Source organism: Pinus tabuliformis, chromosome 1_1, assembly GCF_031772625.1.
Source record: "Pinus tabuliformis cultivar Carrire ecotype Pingquan chromosome 1_1, CPIR1, whole genome shotgun sequence".
NCBI lineage: Eukaryota > Viridiplantae > Streptophyta > Pinopsida > Pinales > Pinaceae > Pinus > Pinus tabuliformis.
The window spans coordinates 840,552,475-840,571,550 of NC_142297.1; the positions used below are offsets into that span (position 1 = coordinate 840,552,475).

General features: G+C 34.6%; 1 protein-coding gene across 3 annotated transcripts in view; it reads right to left on the reverse strand.

Annotated features, from left to right (window-relative positions):
- LOC149216790 (putative CoA ligase CCL7) overlaps positions 1-19,076 on the reverse strand; it is a 242,721-nt gene that overhangs the window by 103,473 nt on the left and 120,172 nt on the right. Inside the window, exon 1 of one of the 3 annotated variants that reach the window (XM_089392852.1) lies at positions 15,976-17,045. The exons of the other annotated variants lie outside the window; for them this stretch is intronic. Coding sequence (XP_089248978.1) covers positions 15,976-16,977 — 1,002 coding nt within the window. The 5' untranslated portion in view covers positions 16,978-17,045. Of the gene's footprint in view, positions 1-15,975; positions 17,046-19,076 lie in introns of those variants that run through there. 3 annotated transcript variants of the gene reach the window in all.

The following is a 19,076-nucleotide window of genomic DNA, read 5'->3' on the forward strand; positions in this document are numbered from 1 at the left end:
CAGTTATGTTCCTCATTCCCCCAAACTAAGGCTAGTGATTCATATTTACTAACATTCCCGATATTTGTGAGGCCCTGGATTCCTCAATTTTATTTTTTAGATCCTTGTCAAGCTTCTCTCTAGGTGTTCGTTGCTCCTTGGGGTCTGTTCCACATATCTGGTACGAGATCTCAAGATTTCACTTGAGCTCTAGGTAGGTATTCCCTTTATTATGCAATGCCAACTTTTCGAAGGTAAGTAGTTGGATGATTCTTCCCCTCTTTCAGTCTATAATACTGGTAAATATATTATTGTTTATATGGCCCTTCATTTATGAGGGGGGCTGTGGGCAAGTCTTCCTCCTCTTGAGATTTTTCTTATAAAGATGTTGTCCATGCTCAGCGCTCCCCAAAGGCATCTTAGTCTCAAGCAGTTCTTGGGTCATTTTTGGTCGAAAAATTTGATGAAGTTCCCTCCTTAGAAATCTCTCACCTTGGGCTTAAGGAACTCCATCAAATCTATGCACAGACAACTCTTATATGTTGTTTCAATTGTTTATGGCCCCACTCGGTCGATCTTTACCAATGGATCTATTCTTCATGGACCAAGAATTGCAAGGTTATTTTCTACTCCAAGGGCTTCTTCATTGTCATGTTTTTTGATTTAGAAGATTACCAAAAGGTTTTATCTAAAGGGCCCTAGTTCTAGGCAATGCTAGACTTTTCATAACTCCTTGGTTTCTAGATTTTGACCCTTCCACAACCATCATTACCAAACTGCCAATATGGTTTTGACTTCCTAATCTACCTACTTACTTGTGGCACTACTCAGTCTTTAAGGGCACTGGAAACTCCCTGGGTCGTTTCCTTGCCACTAATGTTCCCATGGAAGCTTGGCTTTTACACCTATGGTAGAATCTAAGTTGAAATCAATATCAGTAAAGGGTTTCCAGACTAGATCAATTTAAAAATAGGGGATTTTCATTGGACCCGGGCTCTGGACTATGAGAATATCACTTTTCATTGTTGCTTTTGTCATCAAAAAGGCCATTTACAAAATTCTTGCCCTTTGCTCAAATCTAACGAGAAGCAAAACATTCGTAATTCCATAGCTAAAAGTTGGAAGCCCTATGACCCACCTCCTATGGAGAGCAAGGCTTTCTCTGATTCAGACAAAGATGATGATGGATCTGATGATGAAATGCATTCAATGCACAAGGTTCAGACTTCAACTCTTCAAAAGAGAGCAAGGCTTTCTCTGATTCAGACAAAGATGATGATGGATCTAATGATGAAATGCATTTGATGCACAAGGTTCAAACTTCAACTCTTCAAAAGCCTCCTGAGGATCCTATTATGAACCATGCTCCCTCAACAAGCACAAAGATAGTAAATAATAATCCTTCTTATGGTGCATTGAAACGAGCTCATGAGTCGGCTTCTTCGGACTATGACAAGGATCCTCCTTCAGTACGCAATGATAATCTTCAGATCACTTTGATAAACATGTTTTTGGAAGGTTGGGTTAAGGTTTTGAAAAAGAAAAGAAAGAAAAGTTGCTCCAAGGACCTGCCCCAAATTAGGTGATTTTGTCTAGTAATTAGTTCTTCCGCTCCTCTATGTCTCCTTTGCTATTTTTAATTTCATACATCTCAACTATGCTCATGTCAATATAAGGCACATTGTGCCAGAGAAAAAGCCATAATTATATATAATGTATTTAATTTCAAATTGATCAATAAAACCTTTAAAACTTATAAAAAAATAATAATAATTGACTTTTTAATTAACATAAATACGTTTTAAAAACTAAAACTTATAAAAAAAATAATAGACTTTTTCAATAACATAAATATGTTTTAAAAACTCAATTTTATAATTAAACATTATAAAAATAAAAGTATTAATAAATCACAAAATTTTAAAACTCAATTTTATAATTAAACATTATAAAAATAAAAGAATTAATAACTCACAAAATTTTACAATAGTTACATAATTAAAGTTTACAAAGTTTTTTTATTTAATTATTTTGATATGATTTATATAATGATGATGGTGGTTATTATACAAAATTAAATTTAGTTAATTATTATTTCTTTTAATTTAAATTTTATATTTAAAAATGTATTATAAGTTAATATAAATATTTTTATTAAAAATAATAGTTGTATTTAATTTTAATATATCATGTGGATCAGATTTTGAGTAATTGGGAGGAATTATTATTATTCTTCCATTTAAGTTTGATTTCATTGAGAGATACAACCTTAAACCCTAGAGAACAAATATTTTTGCAACATGTTCAAAGTAGCTTTTATGTTTCCTCCGCCTTTTCTTAACTTTAAGCAATGATATTCTTCATCATCCTTCACATATCCCCTCAATTGTACTTATCTCTCCTACCCTACTCCATGCCATAAGCTTCCATAATCCATCACCTACATCCCTCTATATCACCATTGCCATTCATAGAATTTTATCATCATTATGGACATCAACATTACTCTCAAACCAAGTTTTAGAGTATTCACACTACTCAATCTACAACAAACATCTAAATTTATTTAACATTTAAGCCTAGTTCAATAACATCATGGAGAAACATGGCTCTAAATCAATGCTAACAACAACTCTAGAGAAGAACTCATATACTTATGTGCATCCACCAAGATGACATTAAACATTGTTAAATAATTGGAAAACTACATTAAGGAGAGAGATGAATGATGTTTTACACCAATTGGTTATTAAAGAAATTAGAAGGAAGCCTCTCAACAACTTCAAAATTAATGTGTACAAAACATTGAATTATAGATATATTACTATCATTGAAAAACAACTCTGAGTGACCTAAAAGGATCATAATTTTCATCTTATTGTAAAATAACGAGTTTCAACTTCAATTTGGCTTTTTATATTTAATTTTGTCTCATCTTATTTATATTCTTATATGGATAAGATATAAAATTCGTAGAGATTTTTGTTTTGTAGATACAAATTCTTAGAATACTAAAATTGTAAATTGTTTGGCTTTTTATATTTAATTTTGTCTCATCTTATTTATATTTATATATGGATAAGATATAAAATTTATGGAGATTTTGTTTTGTAGATACAAATTCTTAGAATAGTAATATTGTAAATTTTGGTTGTATAGCTATAACACTAGGGGGCATTTAATAACACTAGGGGGCATTTAATTTGACAAAAAAATTCTAACATTGTTATAATTTGATAATATAGGCAGTCAAAGTTATCATTAATTTGGGTCTATTTAAAGTACGACAAAACCCTTAAAGACATACTTTCTTATTCATGAAACTTGGATCATGGTGAAACTATGTCCATGCTTGAAATTTTTGCCAAATCCTTATCAAATTTATGACAAAAAGACAAAAAAAAAGGCCCTTTGCTATAAGATTTACTTATTCTGTGACATTTAGTTTGTCCACTATATTGTATGGATATCGCTTCAAAAGAGTTATATATATATATATATATATATATATGAGTTAGTTAGCAAACTTATTATATTATTATTATTAATCAAATGAGGGGTGGTCTTTAGAAGCTTAGATTCATTAAACAAAAGTGTTACTTGCTCTCAATTATTTGTGAGAGCAATTCAAAAATACACATTTGTTAATATATATAAACTTTCTTCTTTAAAATGTTTAAAAGATTCAATATAAATTTACAAGAAATAAGAGATTAATAAGTTGTTCAATATCAATGGAAAATTGAATTGTATTTAAATAAGCTATAGTCTAACGAGGTCACGATTTCGCCTGGAAAACAATGGAAATTCTCGTAGGATTTTTAAAAAATTCGGCAGAAATTTTTTGAAATTCAAGGTATAACTATCAAACTTCAAGATTTTGGGTGCCCTAGGAGTTTTTAATGGTGGTGAATCCATTTCGACCATAAAATATAAAAAAAAAGATTCAAACACTTTCAAGATTAGATTTCTTAAAAAAAAATCAGTAGATTCCTGCAAGAATTTTACCACCTAGGCAAAATTGTGACCTCATTAAACAATACCTTTAAATAATATGGATATTTATTTGTTAAAATAATTATACTTCTTTATTCAACCTTTCTTCTTTTCGGTATGTAAATTCACTTTAAAATTAAAAAAATAAAATAATTTACAAATGGAAAGTATTGAGTTAGGCTCAAGTCTTGGATTATGAGATATAATGTTTTGATGTCAAATTTGTCATCTTCTAACACATTTACAAGATTCGTGTTCTCATGCACAAGCTCAATTTTTAGGTGTAAAAGGGGCTAAATCTAATAAAAAAGTTAGACAATTCTACCCATTGAAGAAGAGGAAAGGATTAAGAGAATCAACAAACACAAGATTATGAGAAGGCTGATCGTAGTTATCCAAAAGTGTTGCTTGGGGAATGTTGTCTTGTCTTAAATGATAAAGAAAAAGCTAAGGATATTAGGAATTCCTCCTCAAGGATGGAAGTTGTACTTGTTAACTCTTCTAGGGACGTGAACTGATTTCATGAAACTGACACCTATTATTCCAATAAGAAATTGGCCCTCTCTTCACTTCCTAATATCCCAATTTCGAAGTTATGGGTAGACAATGTGTATCTTTCTTCACAAAGATGGCATAAAGTTAGAAGAAAGGGAATAAAGGAAGAATTGAAGATTATTTTTTACAAGGTAAGAAATGATATGTAAATCAATTATGCACTTTTATTTTTGTCAATGAAATATTCCATTGTATCTTCCTTGCATTTGTAACATATTTCAAGCACCTATAAATGTAATTTTCATCTTTAATTAGAATAAAAAATTATGAAATTTTTGTTTGTGTGTGTGACAAAAAGAGATATCAACATGCAAGAGTATGTGCTTACTTTTCCCTTCATCACTTACGAAATGAGATGTGTGAATATATATTTATAAATAAAGAACTAAACTACTCAGTTTTAAAATAATTCTAAAACTTTAACCTCTACTCTCTTTCCTAAACTTCTCCTAAATTGCAATCTAATAAAATTAAAATTTTTATAAATCTATGATAAAAGATGTTGGGAAGTTAATCAAGCTTTTAAGGTGAATTTAGATGTGAAAAATGTTAAGGAATTTATAAAACAATTTGAATAAAATATTGGTTATGAACTTGGTGTTATATAGGGGCAATAAGCCCAAGGGGGTGTCTTCATAGATCTTATAGGAAAACTAGAATTGTGTATGCCTGGGGCTTAGGAGCATTCTCTAATAACTATATTGAAGCCTATTTGATACTTTGGGGGCTAAGGTTAGCAATGGAAAAACACATCCATTATCTAGTCATCTGATGCAGGAGCATGTGACTTAGAGGGAAAAATCTTCAAACATATTCCGCAAATAAAATAAAAAATCTACAGGCAAGGGAGTGGGGTCCTTTAGCCAGCAATTTTCATGCTTTCCTAGTTTAAGATAAGAATAGAGTTAAGAATAAACCATGCTAAATATATTGCTTATGGATAAGTTGTAACAAAGTTTTACGCTTTAAATCACTCTATGTAAAAACATGCTTTTGTAAAGGATAATGGCCGAGAAGGCTTTATCTATTAATTATAAATAAGAAACAACGAGACTCTCAGAGGGGAGAGCCGGAAGCATTATCATCTAGAAAAAAAACCTCTCTGCTCATCGGAAGTAATGACTGTCTGTTAATTGGTATTTTATGCATGCATCAGTTTTGGTTATGTTGTTTTCCGCATTTATTAACGGTAGTTGAATTGTTGTTTTCCCAATTAACACTTAAGCGTAGAACTGTTGGGTAGTTTTCCTTCATATCGGCGATCGCAGACTCCTTGAATTGTTTTATAGAGTTCGCGGCCATACTCTGTTTTACACAAAGAAATCGAAAAATCACTTAGTCGAAGCATAGTTTCGGACCTGAAATTCTAGTAGATTTGGTTCATACCCATACTAGGTCTGAACCAATATCGCATCACAGAACCTCAAGTGGGGCGGAAGACTATTGAAAACACCGAACTCCGATAGTGTGACACTACCGGAGCCGAAATGTTATACGGAGGCTTTAATAAGTTGTCGGGTCTGAGATTGTTATCGCATCGCAAGGTCGAAGCGAGAAGAGTCAGGCCTTTGGAACAGTGGAGTCGCCAATTGCGATCTCTGATAACACCACGTGTTATCGCATTGGAGGAGTGTTGAAAGGGGCCGATAGTGTATATTGTGTATAACGCAATACTTTGAATATTACCCCGCCGATAGTGTAATTCTTCGGAATTAACACAAAGTCTGTTTATACGTTGTGACAGTGGTTTAAAGCGTCGATAGTGTATTTTGTTCTTTTTGAAAACACAATTTTCTCAATTTAAAAGCGTGATAGTGTTTTCTGTAATTCCTTTGGAATTACAGTCCCGATAGAGAATAAGGGCTCTGTGTTTATAAATTGCGCCGATAACAAGGATTGGGGTGATCAGAGGAGAACCCATGAGGCTATCAGTTTAATAGTAAATCACTGATACACCAATAGAAGCAGAGGGAGAAATTTGGTCTAATATTGAGGAAATTTTAGACAGATTTGTGAGGTTGTCCATATTGCCTGCACCTAGGGCACCATTAGTGGTATCAGAGCAACCAGCTAACATTGGATTGAATCTCATCAAAAGGAGAAGGAAAGTTATTATGGCTTTCAGTTTTGGAAGAGAACGAGGACGTGGTGGAAGAGGATGGCCCGTTGCAAACATTGAAGTAATGGAAGCTGTGCAATAGATGCAAGCTAGATTGGATGCATTAACAACAGGAAGAAATATAGATGATGGAGATGTTAATGAACCTGAGGTTGAAGCTGCAGAGGAGGAAGTTGTAGCAGTTACTCCTAAGATAAGGTTCTTTCAGTAAATATTGAGATCCACGACCAGGCCAAAGACCGAGGTATCAATATATGAAGGAGGATTAAATCCAGAAGAATTGATACACTAGATTAATGGCATGGAGAAATTCTTCGATTATGAAGAAACAAAAGATGAGAAGAAAGTGAAGTTTGTTGTCACCAAGTTAAAAGGCCATGCAGTGCTTTGGTGGGATGGTGTGCAGGCAGAAAGGAAGAGACTTGGCAAGAAACCAATCAAAAATTGGAGCAGGATGGTAGAAAAGCTAAGAGGTAAGTTTCTGCCAAGTAATTATCAGCAACCCTTGTTCAGACAGATGCAGAATCTTAGTCAGAGGTCTATGACAGTGAAAGAATACATAGAGGAGTTCTACAAGGTAAGCATAAGAGTTGGAGAAGCCCAGGATACAGATGAGAAGGTGGCTAGATATATGAATGGTCTCAGGATGGACATTCAAGATGAGATAAGTCTATTGTCTCCTAAAACAGTAAAGGAAGATTATCAGATAGCACCGAAAGCTGAAGAAAAACTCATGAGGAAGTAGTCTGCCAGAGGGAGAGGTACCTTCTGAGGAAAGGGAAGTGAAGGTGGTAGAGGAAGATCTACAGCATCTAAAGATGGAGCTAGCAGCAACTCAACCCAGTGTGCACCCACAGGAGGTGATGCAAGAGGCAGAGGGAGTTTTTCTAGAGGAATAGGAGGTAGAGAAATAAGATGTTACAGATGTAACAAACTGGGACACAGAGCTTTTGAGTGTCGAGAGAATTCAGAAACAAATAATAGGAATGCAATTGTTGCTCCAGTTGAGGGAGAAGCACCAGTAGCAGCAGTGACAGAACAAGAAAATATACCAAAGAGAGGAGAATCTTTGGTAATTAATAAAGTTTTGCTCAAGCCAGCAAAGGAGATAGTTGAACCATCACAAAGAAAGACTTTATTCAGGACAGTGTGTAAAGTCCAAGGGAAATGTTGCCAGATGATCATTGATAGTAGCAACACTGATAATTTGGTCTCTACATAAGTGGTGGAGAAATTGAAGTTGAAAACAATGAAACATCCAACACCTTACAAGGTGTCATGGTTGCAAAAGGGACATCAACGGTTAGTAAATGAACATTGTGAAGTGAAGTTCCAGGTGGGCAAGTATAAAGATAAAATTGTTTGTGATGTGATGCCAATGGATGTGTGTCACATATTGCTTAGAAGACCTTGGCAATATGACAAAGGAGCCATGCATGATGGAAAAAGAAGCACCTACAAGTTTGGAAAGGATGGTGTCAATCATACGTTGCTACCTCTGCAAGAAGAAGATGTACCAGGAAAATAGACTAATCCAAAAACTCTGTTACTTGGAGGAAAGGAATACTGGAAGCAGATTGAAGAAAATGAGGTAAATTTTGTTGTAATTTGCAAGCCCAAGGTAATAATGACTTCTACTAAAGTTTCTGATTTACCCTATGAAATTCAAGAAATGTTGGAGAAATATTATGATATTATTGTTGATGATTTGCCTAATGAATTACCACCCATTAGAAGAATCAGCCACCATATAGATTTGATACTTGGAGCAAGTCTACCTAACAAAGCAGCTTATAGAATGACTCCTATAGAAAATGAAGAGGTTAGGAAGCATGTGCAAGAGTTGCTTGACAAAGGGCTGATTAGAGAAAGCTTGAGTCCTTGCGCAGTACCAATAGTGTTGAGCCCAAAGAAAGATGGAGGTTGGAGAATGTGTACAGATTCAAGAGCCATCAATAAAATCACAATTAGGTACAGATTTCATTTGCCTATAATTGAAGATTTAACGGATTGCTTGAGTGGAGCAAAGTATTTTTCAAAACTAGATCTTAAAAGTGGGTATCATTAGATAAGAATAAGAGAAGGGGATGAGTGGAAAACCGCTTTTAAGACAAAATGAGGGACTGTATGAGTGGAGAGTAATGCCTTTTGGGTTGTCAAATGCACCAAGTACATTTATAAGACTAACGAATGAAGTTCTTAAAGAGTTCATTGATAAGTTTGTAATCATATATCTGGACGATATATTAGTTTATAGCAAGTCTAAGGAGGAGCACGTGAGACATCTGAATTATGTCTTACAAAGGCTGCAACAAGAGAAATTATTGTTGAATTTGAAGAAGTGTTCATTCATGAAAGAAGAGCTAGTGTACTTGGGTTTTTTTATTTCCATTGAAAGGCTGAAGATGGATCCAGAGAAGATCAAGGAAATTATGGAGTGGCCTTCACCCAAGAGTGTTTTTGAGGTAAGAAGTTTTCATGGTCTTGCTAGCTTTCATAGAAAATTCATCAAGAATTTTAGTAGGATTAATGCACCTATTATTGCGACCATAAAGAAGGACAAACATCCATTTAGATGGACTGTTGAAGCAAAAAAGAATTTTCAGTTGTTAAAGAAAAAAATCACTGAAAAGCCTATTTTGGTTCTGCCTGATTTTAACAAACCTTTTCAAATGAAGTGTGATGCCAATGAAGAAGCAATTGGAGGTGTTTTAAGTCAGGAAGATCGACCAATAGCTTATTTTAGTGAAAAGCTAAATGATTCGAAAAAGAAGTATTCTTCTTATGATAAGGAGTTCTACGCAGTTGTGCAATCATTGAAGAAATGGAGGCATTATTTAATGTCAAAGGAATTCATCCTTTATTCAGATAACCATGCACTGTAGTTTATAATGCAGCAACCAAAGCTCAGCCAGAAACATGCTAAATGGGTGGAATATCTTCAAGGTTTCCATTTTGTTTTGAAACATATAAATGGACAATCAAATAAAGTTACAGATGCCTTAAGTAGGAGAAATGTATTGCTTCAAGAAAGTCAAATCCAAGTGTTGGGTTTTGATTTTCTTAAAGAATTATATGAGACCAATTCAGATTTTAAAGAGGCATTTGAGGCTTTTAAAAATCCTGTTTTTATGGATAGAAGTAGATGGTTGGATTACTTCTTACAAGATGGACTGTTATTTAAGAAAAATCAGTTGTGCATATCAAACTATTCTATGAGGGGAATTTAATCAAAGAAAAACATAGTGGAGGACTTGCAGGAAATTTTGGCATAGAGAAGACTTTTGAATAGTCGAACATATTTTATTTCTGGCCGAAAATGATATCTGAAGTGGAGAAGTATGTGAGAACTTGCAAAATCTGTCAATATGCGAAGGGAAGGAGCCAAAACACAGGTTTGTATATTCCATTACCAATTCTGGATAGGCCTTGGGATATGGTAAGTATGGATTTTGTGTTGGGCTTACCAAAGACTCAAAGAGGTAATGATTCAATTTTTGTTGTAGTGGACAGATTTTCAAAAATGGAACACTTTATTCCATGTTATAAAACTAGTGATGCTTCTCACATTGCTAATTTGTTTTTTAAGGAGATTGTAAGATTGCATGGGTTGGCCAAAAGTATTGTCTCAAACAGGGATTCCAAATTTGTTCGACATTTCTGGAGGACACCATGGAAGACGTTGGGAACTAAATTAAGTTTCAGTTCTGCCTATCATCCACAAACTGATGGACAAACTGAAGTGGTGAACAGGAGTTTAGGCAATCATTTAAGAAGCCTTACTGTAGAACATCCGAAGCAATGGGATCAAGTGTTAGCACAAGCTGAGTATGCAGATAATGACTCACCTAATAGGAGTACAGGACAGAGTCAATTCCATATTGTTTATGGAATGCATCCAAGAGGAATATCTGAATTAAGAAATTTGGGAAAAGAAGAGATGAGAAGTGCAGAGGGTGAAGATTTTGCTTCAGAATTGCAAGCAATACATGAACAAGTGAAGCAGTAGCTGCAGGATAGCAACATCAAGTATAAAACCAGAGCATATATGAGGAGAAGAGAGGTGAACTTTGAAGCTGGGGATTTGGTTTTAGCACATCTCAAAAAGGAGATGTTTCCAAAAAGGGCGTATAATAAATTGAAGTTCAAGAAAATTAAACCATGCAGAGTTTTGAGGAAATTTTCTGCAAATGCTTATGAGATTGAGTTACCCCCTGATGTTGGGATATCACCAATTTTTAATGTTGCAGACCTGTACAAATATGAAGGTGAAACTGTAGATGATACAGCACAAGATCAAGAGATCCAAGAGATTGAATGCGTAAAACAACTACGCACAGCAAAGGAGTTGCAGCCAGAAAGAATTTTGGACAAGAAGGTGTTTAAGAAGACAAGGGGATGAGAGTACTTCCATTATTTGGTAAAATGGAAGAATCTGCCAACTGCTGAGGCTACTTGGGTTACAGAAGACATGCTACAGAAACTGGGCAATTCTGTAGATGAACTCATGGATAGGAGCCCATGAAGAATTTTGTCCTCAGGAGTCTGATGCAAGAGCATGTGACTTAGAGGGAAAAATCTTCAAACATATTCCAAAAATAAAATAAAAAATCTACAGGGAAGGGACTGGGGTTCTTTAGCTAGCAATTTTCATGGTTTCCTAGTTTAAGATAAGAATAGAGTTAAGAATAAATCATGCTAAATATATTGCTTATGGATAAGCTGTAACAGAGTTTTACGCTTTAAATCACTCTATGTAAAAGCATGCTTTTGTAAAGGATAATGGCCAAGAAGGCTTTATCTATTAATTATAAATATGAAACAACAAGACTCTCAAAGGGGAGAGCCGGAAGCATTATCATCTGAACAAAAAAAAAAAAAACCTCTCTTTGTCCATCAGAAGTAATGACTCTCTGTTAATTGGTATTTTATGCATGCATCAGTTCTGGTTCTATTGTTTTCCACATTTATTGATGGTGGTTCAATTGTTGTTTTCCAATTAACACTTAAGCGTAGGCCTGTTGGGTAGTTTTCCTTCATATTAGTGATCGCAGACTCCTTGAATCGTTTTATAGAGTTCATGGCCATACTCTGTTTTACACAGAGAAATCGAAAAATCACTTAGTCGGAGCATAGTTTCGGACCTGAAATTCTATTAGATTTGGTTCATACCCATATTGGGTCCGAACCAATATCGCATCGCAGAACCTCAAGTGGAGTGGAAGACCATTGAAAACATCGAACTCTAATAGCGCGACACTACTGGAGCCGAAACGTTATAGGGAGGCTTTAATAAGTTGTCGAGACTGCGATTGTTATCACATTGCTAGGTCAGAGCGGAAGAGCCAGGCCTTTGGAATAGTGGAGTCGCCAATTGCGATCTCTTATAACACCATGTGTTATCGCATCGGAGGAGGAGTGTTGAAAGGGGCCGATAGTGTATATTGCGTATAACACAATACTTTGAATATTATCGCGGCAATAGTGTAATTCTTCAGAATTAACACAAACCCTGTTTATAAGTCGTGACAGTGGTTTAAAGTGCCGATAGTGTATTTTGTTCCTTTGGAACAAAATCCCCGCCGATTGTGTATTTTGCATTGAAAACACAGTTTTCTCAATTTAAAAGCGCGATAGTGTTTTATATAATTCCTTTGGAATTATAGTCTTGATGGAGAATAAGGGCTCTGTGTTTATAAATTGCGCTGATAACAAGGATTGGGGTGATCAGAGGAGAACCCATGAGGTTGTCAGTTTAACAGTAAATGACTGATACGCCAATAGAAGCAGAGGGAGAAATTTGGTCTGATATTGAGGAAATTTCAAACAGATTTGCAAGGTTGTCCATATCGCCTGCACCCAGGCCACCATCATCTTTGGAGAATCTTAATATAATTATCAAGTCCATGATCAAGAGAGGCCAAACTAACCATAGGTCAACTCAGTCCTGAATACAACACATCATGAAGATTTAAAGTTCCATGAAGCTTATTTTCCATGTTCTTTGAAGCCATAATAAGCAAGTTGATGTAATGGTCAACATGGAAATAAAGCTAAAATTGGGGTTGCTACGTTTAAACAGGGTCCAAACTATGCAAGCCATACTTGACTCCTAATTAAATGACAACTACCTTGATCATAAATCACCATGTGTCACTCATGTGCAGGCTCATCCACTAAGACAAGGTAGTAAACAAAAAGCAACCCTACACCCCCTCATACATGTTCAAGACTATGTGGATGGGAGGTATTGAAGTATTGGTTTTTCTCTTCATCAATGGAAGTCAGGCACTGTGCAATTAGTTCTAGTCATGCAAGAGGGTGTTTGGATACTTTGCATTTCTCTACAAGTTGGTCCTTAACCTATTTCTCATTTGGTTGTTGCTTAGTCAATTGAATTTCCAAAAAGCAAGGTTTACAATTACTCATGTCCCTGTTTCATCTAATCACGGTGGATATATTTTTAAATTTGAGTTTTTGAGAAATATAATTTCAAGGCCACCATTTCTCTAGTACTTGCATCGTGGCCTTGGCTTAAACTCTCCCCTTGCTTTATTTCAACTTTATTCCAACATTTTGGCCCAACTTTCAGGCAAACCCCTGGCTTCACCTTCATGTTCAACATGACTTTCATTTAACATCTTATGTCCTTTCCATTGTTGTTTAGTGTCTTATTATGGGTAGATTTTTTTATTTTTTTTTTGCAAAGAAAAGTCAAATTCCTCCCCATTTACATGGTAGGTCTCATTTTAAAGGCTCATTTTCATGTTGACAGAAACCACTTATCTTGGTGCATGACTAATTTACTAGTATTTATTTCAAATTAAGATTAAAGGACAACCAATTCTCAGTGTCTTTTCTATCGACGCAAATGCAAAATATGGATCATTGCAATTTGCTTGAGCTGAGAAATATCTTAAAGTCTCAAAAAGATATGGCACATGGAAATAGAGCCTCCATTCTCTTCTCTTATCACTAAATTCAATGATTAACACTAAATGGTGCAAATATTAAAAATCATAAATATCATTGTACAAGTTAAAAAAGATAACATTCTTAAGACCAAATGAAATTTTCTCAAAAATTGGAAGAAATTTTAAATAAAGATATGCAATTACTGACTTCCAATCTGATGCTTCATTGCAAGGAGAAAGCAATGAAGAAAACACACTTTTACAAATGATGGACGTCATGGAAATAGTAGATAGAAAACCCAGATTCAACAACATAGGACTCAAGGAAACAACAAGGCATCATTCTTAACATAGGACTCAAGGAAACAACAAGGCATCATTCTTTTTTAAGCTCATGTTTTTAATTACAAGGAAAAAGCAATGAAGAAAACACACTTGTACAAATGATGGACGTCATGGAAATAGTAGATAGAAAACCCAGATTCAACAACATAGGACTCAAGGAAACAATAAGGCATCACTCTTTTTTTAAGCTCATGTTTTTAAGACTTTTTTTAAGCACGTGTTTTTAAGTTAATTAATATTTGAGTTTTTTTTTTTTTTTAATAGAATTTGTAATAGTAGATGCATCTAGACGCAAAAAAAAATGTTAACAAATTTTGTATAATGTTTTTAGTAGGAAGTGGACTATTTGAGCAATGCTAATTTTAAGTATATTTTTTTTTATAGAGTTGTTAATTTTATAATAGTTATTTTTAATAATATAATTTTACATATTTTTATTATAAATAAATAAATAATTGATATAATCTATGAGGTGTAAATTAGTTGTTTTGTGTGGGGTTTAATATCTATCAGGTTATAGGTTCAAATTTCAGGGGAAAGGGGTGAAAATGAGAGCTACTTTTAGGGAATTATAGCATCCACCCGTAGGAAGATTGTTCTTCCATCCAACATTGGGATTTGCCTTGGTATAAATTCAATATAGTTTGAAAAATAATAAATAATTGATATTTTAAAATTCTTCCATTAAACTTCTCCTAGCCTTGTAAAAATAAATAAATAGTTGAGGCAACACAGAATGGCAGGTATAATGGGGCAGGAAGGGAGCTCTTCGTCCCTTCCTTCCCCCTTAAACTCCCTTCCTTTCCTGTGGGGTATTTCGCTCTCTTTTTGTTTTGCTTCTAAAAAAGAGAGCCAAACTGGAAAACCCAACCCAGTATTAGGGACTCATCCAAAACTGTTTTCCACAAAATCCTAACAGGTCTTCCCGTCTTCAATGGATATTTAGCTTTACAGAGTCACTCTTTCTCTTTCACTGGTTTCCCCACAATCCTAACAGATCTTCCATCTTCAATGGATATTTGCCTTTACAGAGTTACTCTCTTTGTCTTCCACTCCCTGAACAGTTTTCCAGACAATTCACAGAAATTTCACACTCAAGCAAGGAGAAGAGCAAGGGCTTCCTGCACCAAAGAATATTCGAAATCCTCGTCCTGCTATAACACAGGCTCACTCAACTGCATGCCTCCAGAGTCCTGAGGCATTAATCCTAATTTCTAATTATGTCAATATCCACTCCCCAGAGTCGAAATTTTGTGTGTAATTCCCAAGTTTGAAAAACATTTTGTTTCATATCACAAGGAAAAGATACTATAACTTCCTTCCCAAGTTTTATGCTTCAGCAGGGAGGACATTCCACGGATCTCTTCCTTGAACCTCTTCCATTCGACAAAGCATTTTGTGACTGGTTCAAGCACTCTATTTTCAACAGGGCCAGGGGACCATCACAAGATCTAAACCACACAATTGCAAAAGACATTTTTGGTGCAAGCCTTTGGAATTGCAATTTTCTTCCCTTAACAGAGTATTATCTAGTATTTCTTGTTTGGATGTTTGACTTGGTCAGTGGTTTCAAGTCCATAGTGGTAGGCCAGCCATAGTTTTGTACAGCAGTTTTAAATGGTGCTATACCTATGTAAGGGCATATAATGAAAGAATGCAGAGTATGTGTGGTCTGTCAATGATTTGTGGTTCTCATCTTTGGCAAACATTACCCTGAGTTAGTTAATTAATAATTGGTTTACTGTTTTTCATCTTATTTATTGAATTTCACATTGTTTTCACTTAATCGAGAGAATGGAAAAATCCTCTTACCCTCATTTTCTCTAACTTGTCCAGGCATCACGTGAACGAGCTTCATCAACTGCAGATTCGAAAAGGAAAAATCCAAAAAGAAAGCAGATATGCAGGAATCCCTTACATCGCGTGAGCGAGCTTCATCAATTCCAGATTCAAAATGGAAAAATCCAAAAGGAGAGCAGAAATGCAGGAGTCCAAATGAAGCTCATGTCTACAACCTATGGTCCCATGTATGTAATGCATAGAGAAAGAATGGATAGAGATATGCACCTGAAACATTTCGGCCTGTGGAACCCTTTTGGCACACTCCTCCATGATCTCCTTACTCAAGGGTGCTGCTCCACTCATAATCTTCTTCAAAGACGACAGATCATATCGTGCCACAATTTTCTCTTTTGCAACAGCAGTCACAATGGGTGGCACTAAAGGCAAATGAGTTATCCTATACTTCTGAATGGCCTCCAGCATCCCAACAAAAGTAAATTTCCCCATTGAAACAATAGCATTTCCTCTCTGAAGCTGACCATACAAGATACATGCCACACCATAGACATGAAACATAGGAAGAAGACATAAGTGTGTCAAATGCCTCTCACCCCGCAGTTCTTGCTCACTGGTCACCATCAAGGCAGATGCAATGAAATTCCTATGGGTCAAGACCACCCCTTTGTTGGCCCCAGTAGTCCCAGAAGAATACAACAGTGCAGCTGTGTCTGTTTGCTTGATAGTAACCTCCGGTGGGTTCTTTTGGGCACCCATGGTTAAGACCTCAGAAAATGAAATAATGGGAGAACTGGCCCTTTTAATATCTCCATTCCCCCCAATCACTATTGTAGGCAAATCAAGATCTTTAACTTTATCCCAGAGCTCTGGAACAGTTATGATGAGCTTGGATTTCGAATCCTGCACCTGTTTAGCCACTTCCATGGCCGTATACAACGGATTCACAGTGGTTGCAACCGCCCCAATTGAAACAATTCCAAGGAAACATGAGGGGACATGAACAGAGTTGGGAGAAAACAAGAGCACCACATCTCCTTTTCTGATACCCAACTGACTTAATCCACTACCCACAATGCTCACCTTTTCTTTGAAATCTCTGAAGCTCAATTCCTCACCGGAATCTGCGTCTGCTAGTGCTAAACTGTGAGCATAGGATGACGAATCTCTGAACATGAAGGAGACCATATTGGCATTCTCGTGCTTTGGAAGCTTCAATGGCGGCCTCAAGGACCTGAATATTCCATCCTTCCCGTAACCGGATTTCTCCATCACAAATCCGACTGGTTGTCTGCAACCTTGTGTCCTAAGATCTCAACTCGATGATATCAAACTAATTTTAAAGTGTTCCTTTAAGGGCGTGTTATAAGGCAGCGTGGCCACCCGATAGCAAGGAAAATAGGCTCATCCACACGTTATCGTCAGTGTTAAAACGGCATGTTTAAACGGCATGCATATTCATTCGGTAAATTTTGAGGTTTAAACGGCATGTTTTAACGGCATGCATATTCACTTCGGTAAATTTTGAGGTTTAAACGGCATGTTTTAAGAAATATGTTGTGCTACTTTCCTCCATGGTGGAGTGAATTTTGAATGTGGTGCTACTTTCTTCCATGGTGGGTCAATAATAGACATGTAAACTCGAAAATGAAATAGTCAAATTTACAAAAAAATATATTTTAATAAATAAAATATATTTATAATTTAATAATATTTTTTTTGCACTAATGTTTTTAAAAAAGATTGGTTTTTATTTCTTTTCATCTTTGCTTTTGCTTTTAATCTTTATTTCTCTTAGCTTTTACTCTTACTTCTTGTCTTTGATCATGAGTAAAGAGTTCACCCAAAATCAACACAATTTTTTTCCACAAACTTGTTTCATTATATTTATAATCTATATAATTTATTTTTTATATTATAATACATAATTATAATTAAATTATATATATATATATATATATTATAATTTGGAATGAAAATAAAAATATTTATCTAAATGGTAAATAAGGGAAATCATTATTAATCCGTAATCACCAATAACATAAAATTTCACATTTAACTCTAAAACCTTTGAAGTAACATTTAAACCTAAATTATTTAAAGCATAAATTAAAAAATCAAATTATTTTAATACATTAAAAATATATAATCAATATTGGTCTAAATTAAAAAATCAAATTATTTTAATACATTAAAAATATATCATCAATAATTAGACCAATAAACCTTTCTATGCATCAACACAATCGTCTAACACTTTCAATTCCTGTTGACATCTGGCATGGTTTCCTACCATTTTTGTCCGTCTGCGAAAATTAAATAGCTGTGAGTCCACGTAACCCTCATTAGGTTGCGCCGCATGTTTTATTCCGGAAGGATGCCCAACCTTAGGTTCAGACCGAACCTCTCATACCGTTCAACGTTCGATGCGCTGCCTCTTTAGGTTTGGGCAGATACGAGGCGGTGATTCGACTGGCTCGCTCCCATTCCTAGGACCGAAGTTGCGCCTTTTCCAGTGTGCCAGACTAAAGTGATGCCTAATATGTATGTATGTAGCCCCTTTCCAGGTTTCTTTTGTCTTCATTCTTTATTTCCTCAGTATTCTTATTTTTTTTAAATCGTCTGGCCCGTCCGATCTATAACAGGAAGTGAAGGATTTGACATTGAATACTGACGATTTCGTTTTAATGGCGTTTGCATAAAGTTTTTTTCAGTCTGCCATATTCGGTTAGGCATTGAATTCTTTGATCATTCTTTTCTGGGTCTTTTCTTCTTTTAATTATTGTTACATAAATTTGTCTATTTGTAGAATGATCTACAGCATTAGCTCTGGAGATTAAAGATTGTGATTTAAATTGTTAGAAAGGCGAAATGGGTTGTGGCATTCTCTTATAATATAACGAATGTTCTGAATGTTTTTTACTTTATAATTTATTACTATATTAAAATATGATACTATTTTATATATAAAAATATCTTTAATGTTTTCGAATTTATAAATTATTAATATAATAAAATGTGATACTATTTATTAATATATGGTATTATATTAAATTCCTTATTATTATGTAATTTTTATAATAATAATATATTATTATTATAATATATTTTCTCATAATAACATTTATATATTATTAACATCATTGCTATTATATTATTTTTATTATGATATCATTGCTAATACATTTAATTATTAATATTATTATTTATTATTAGTATCATTTCAATTTAATTAATACAAAATTATTTTTAATATTATTATTACGTTTTTTTTACTATATTTTAATCTTATTATATTGTACAATGATATTATAAATAAATAATGTGAGTTTTGATGTTTAATTGGTGGTTTGGGTAGTCGTGGCTTAGGG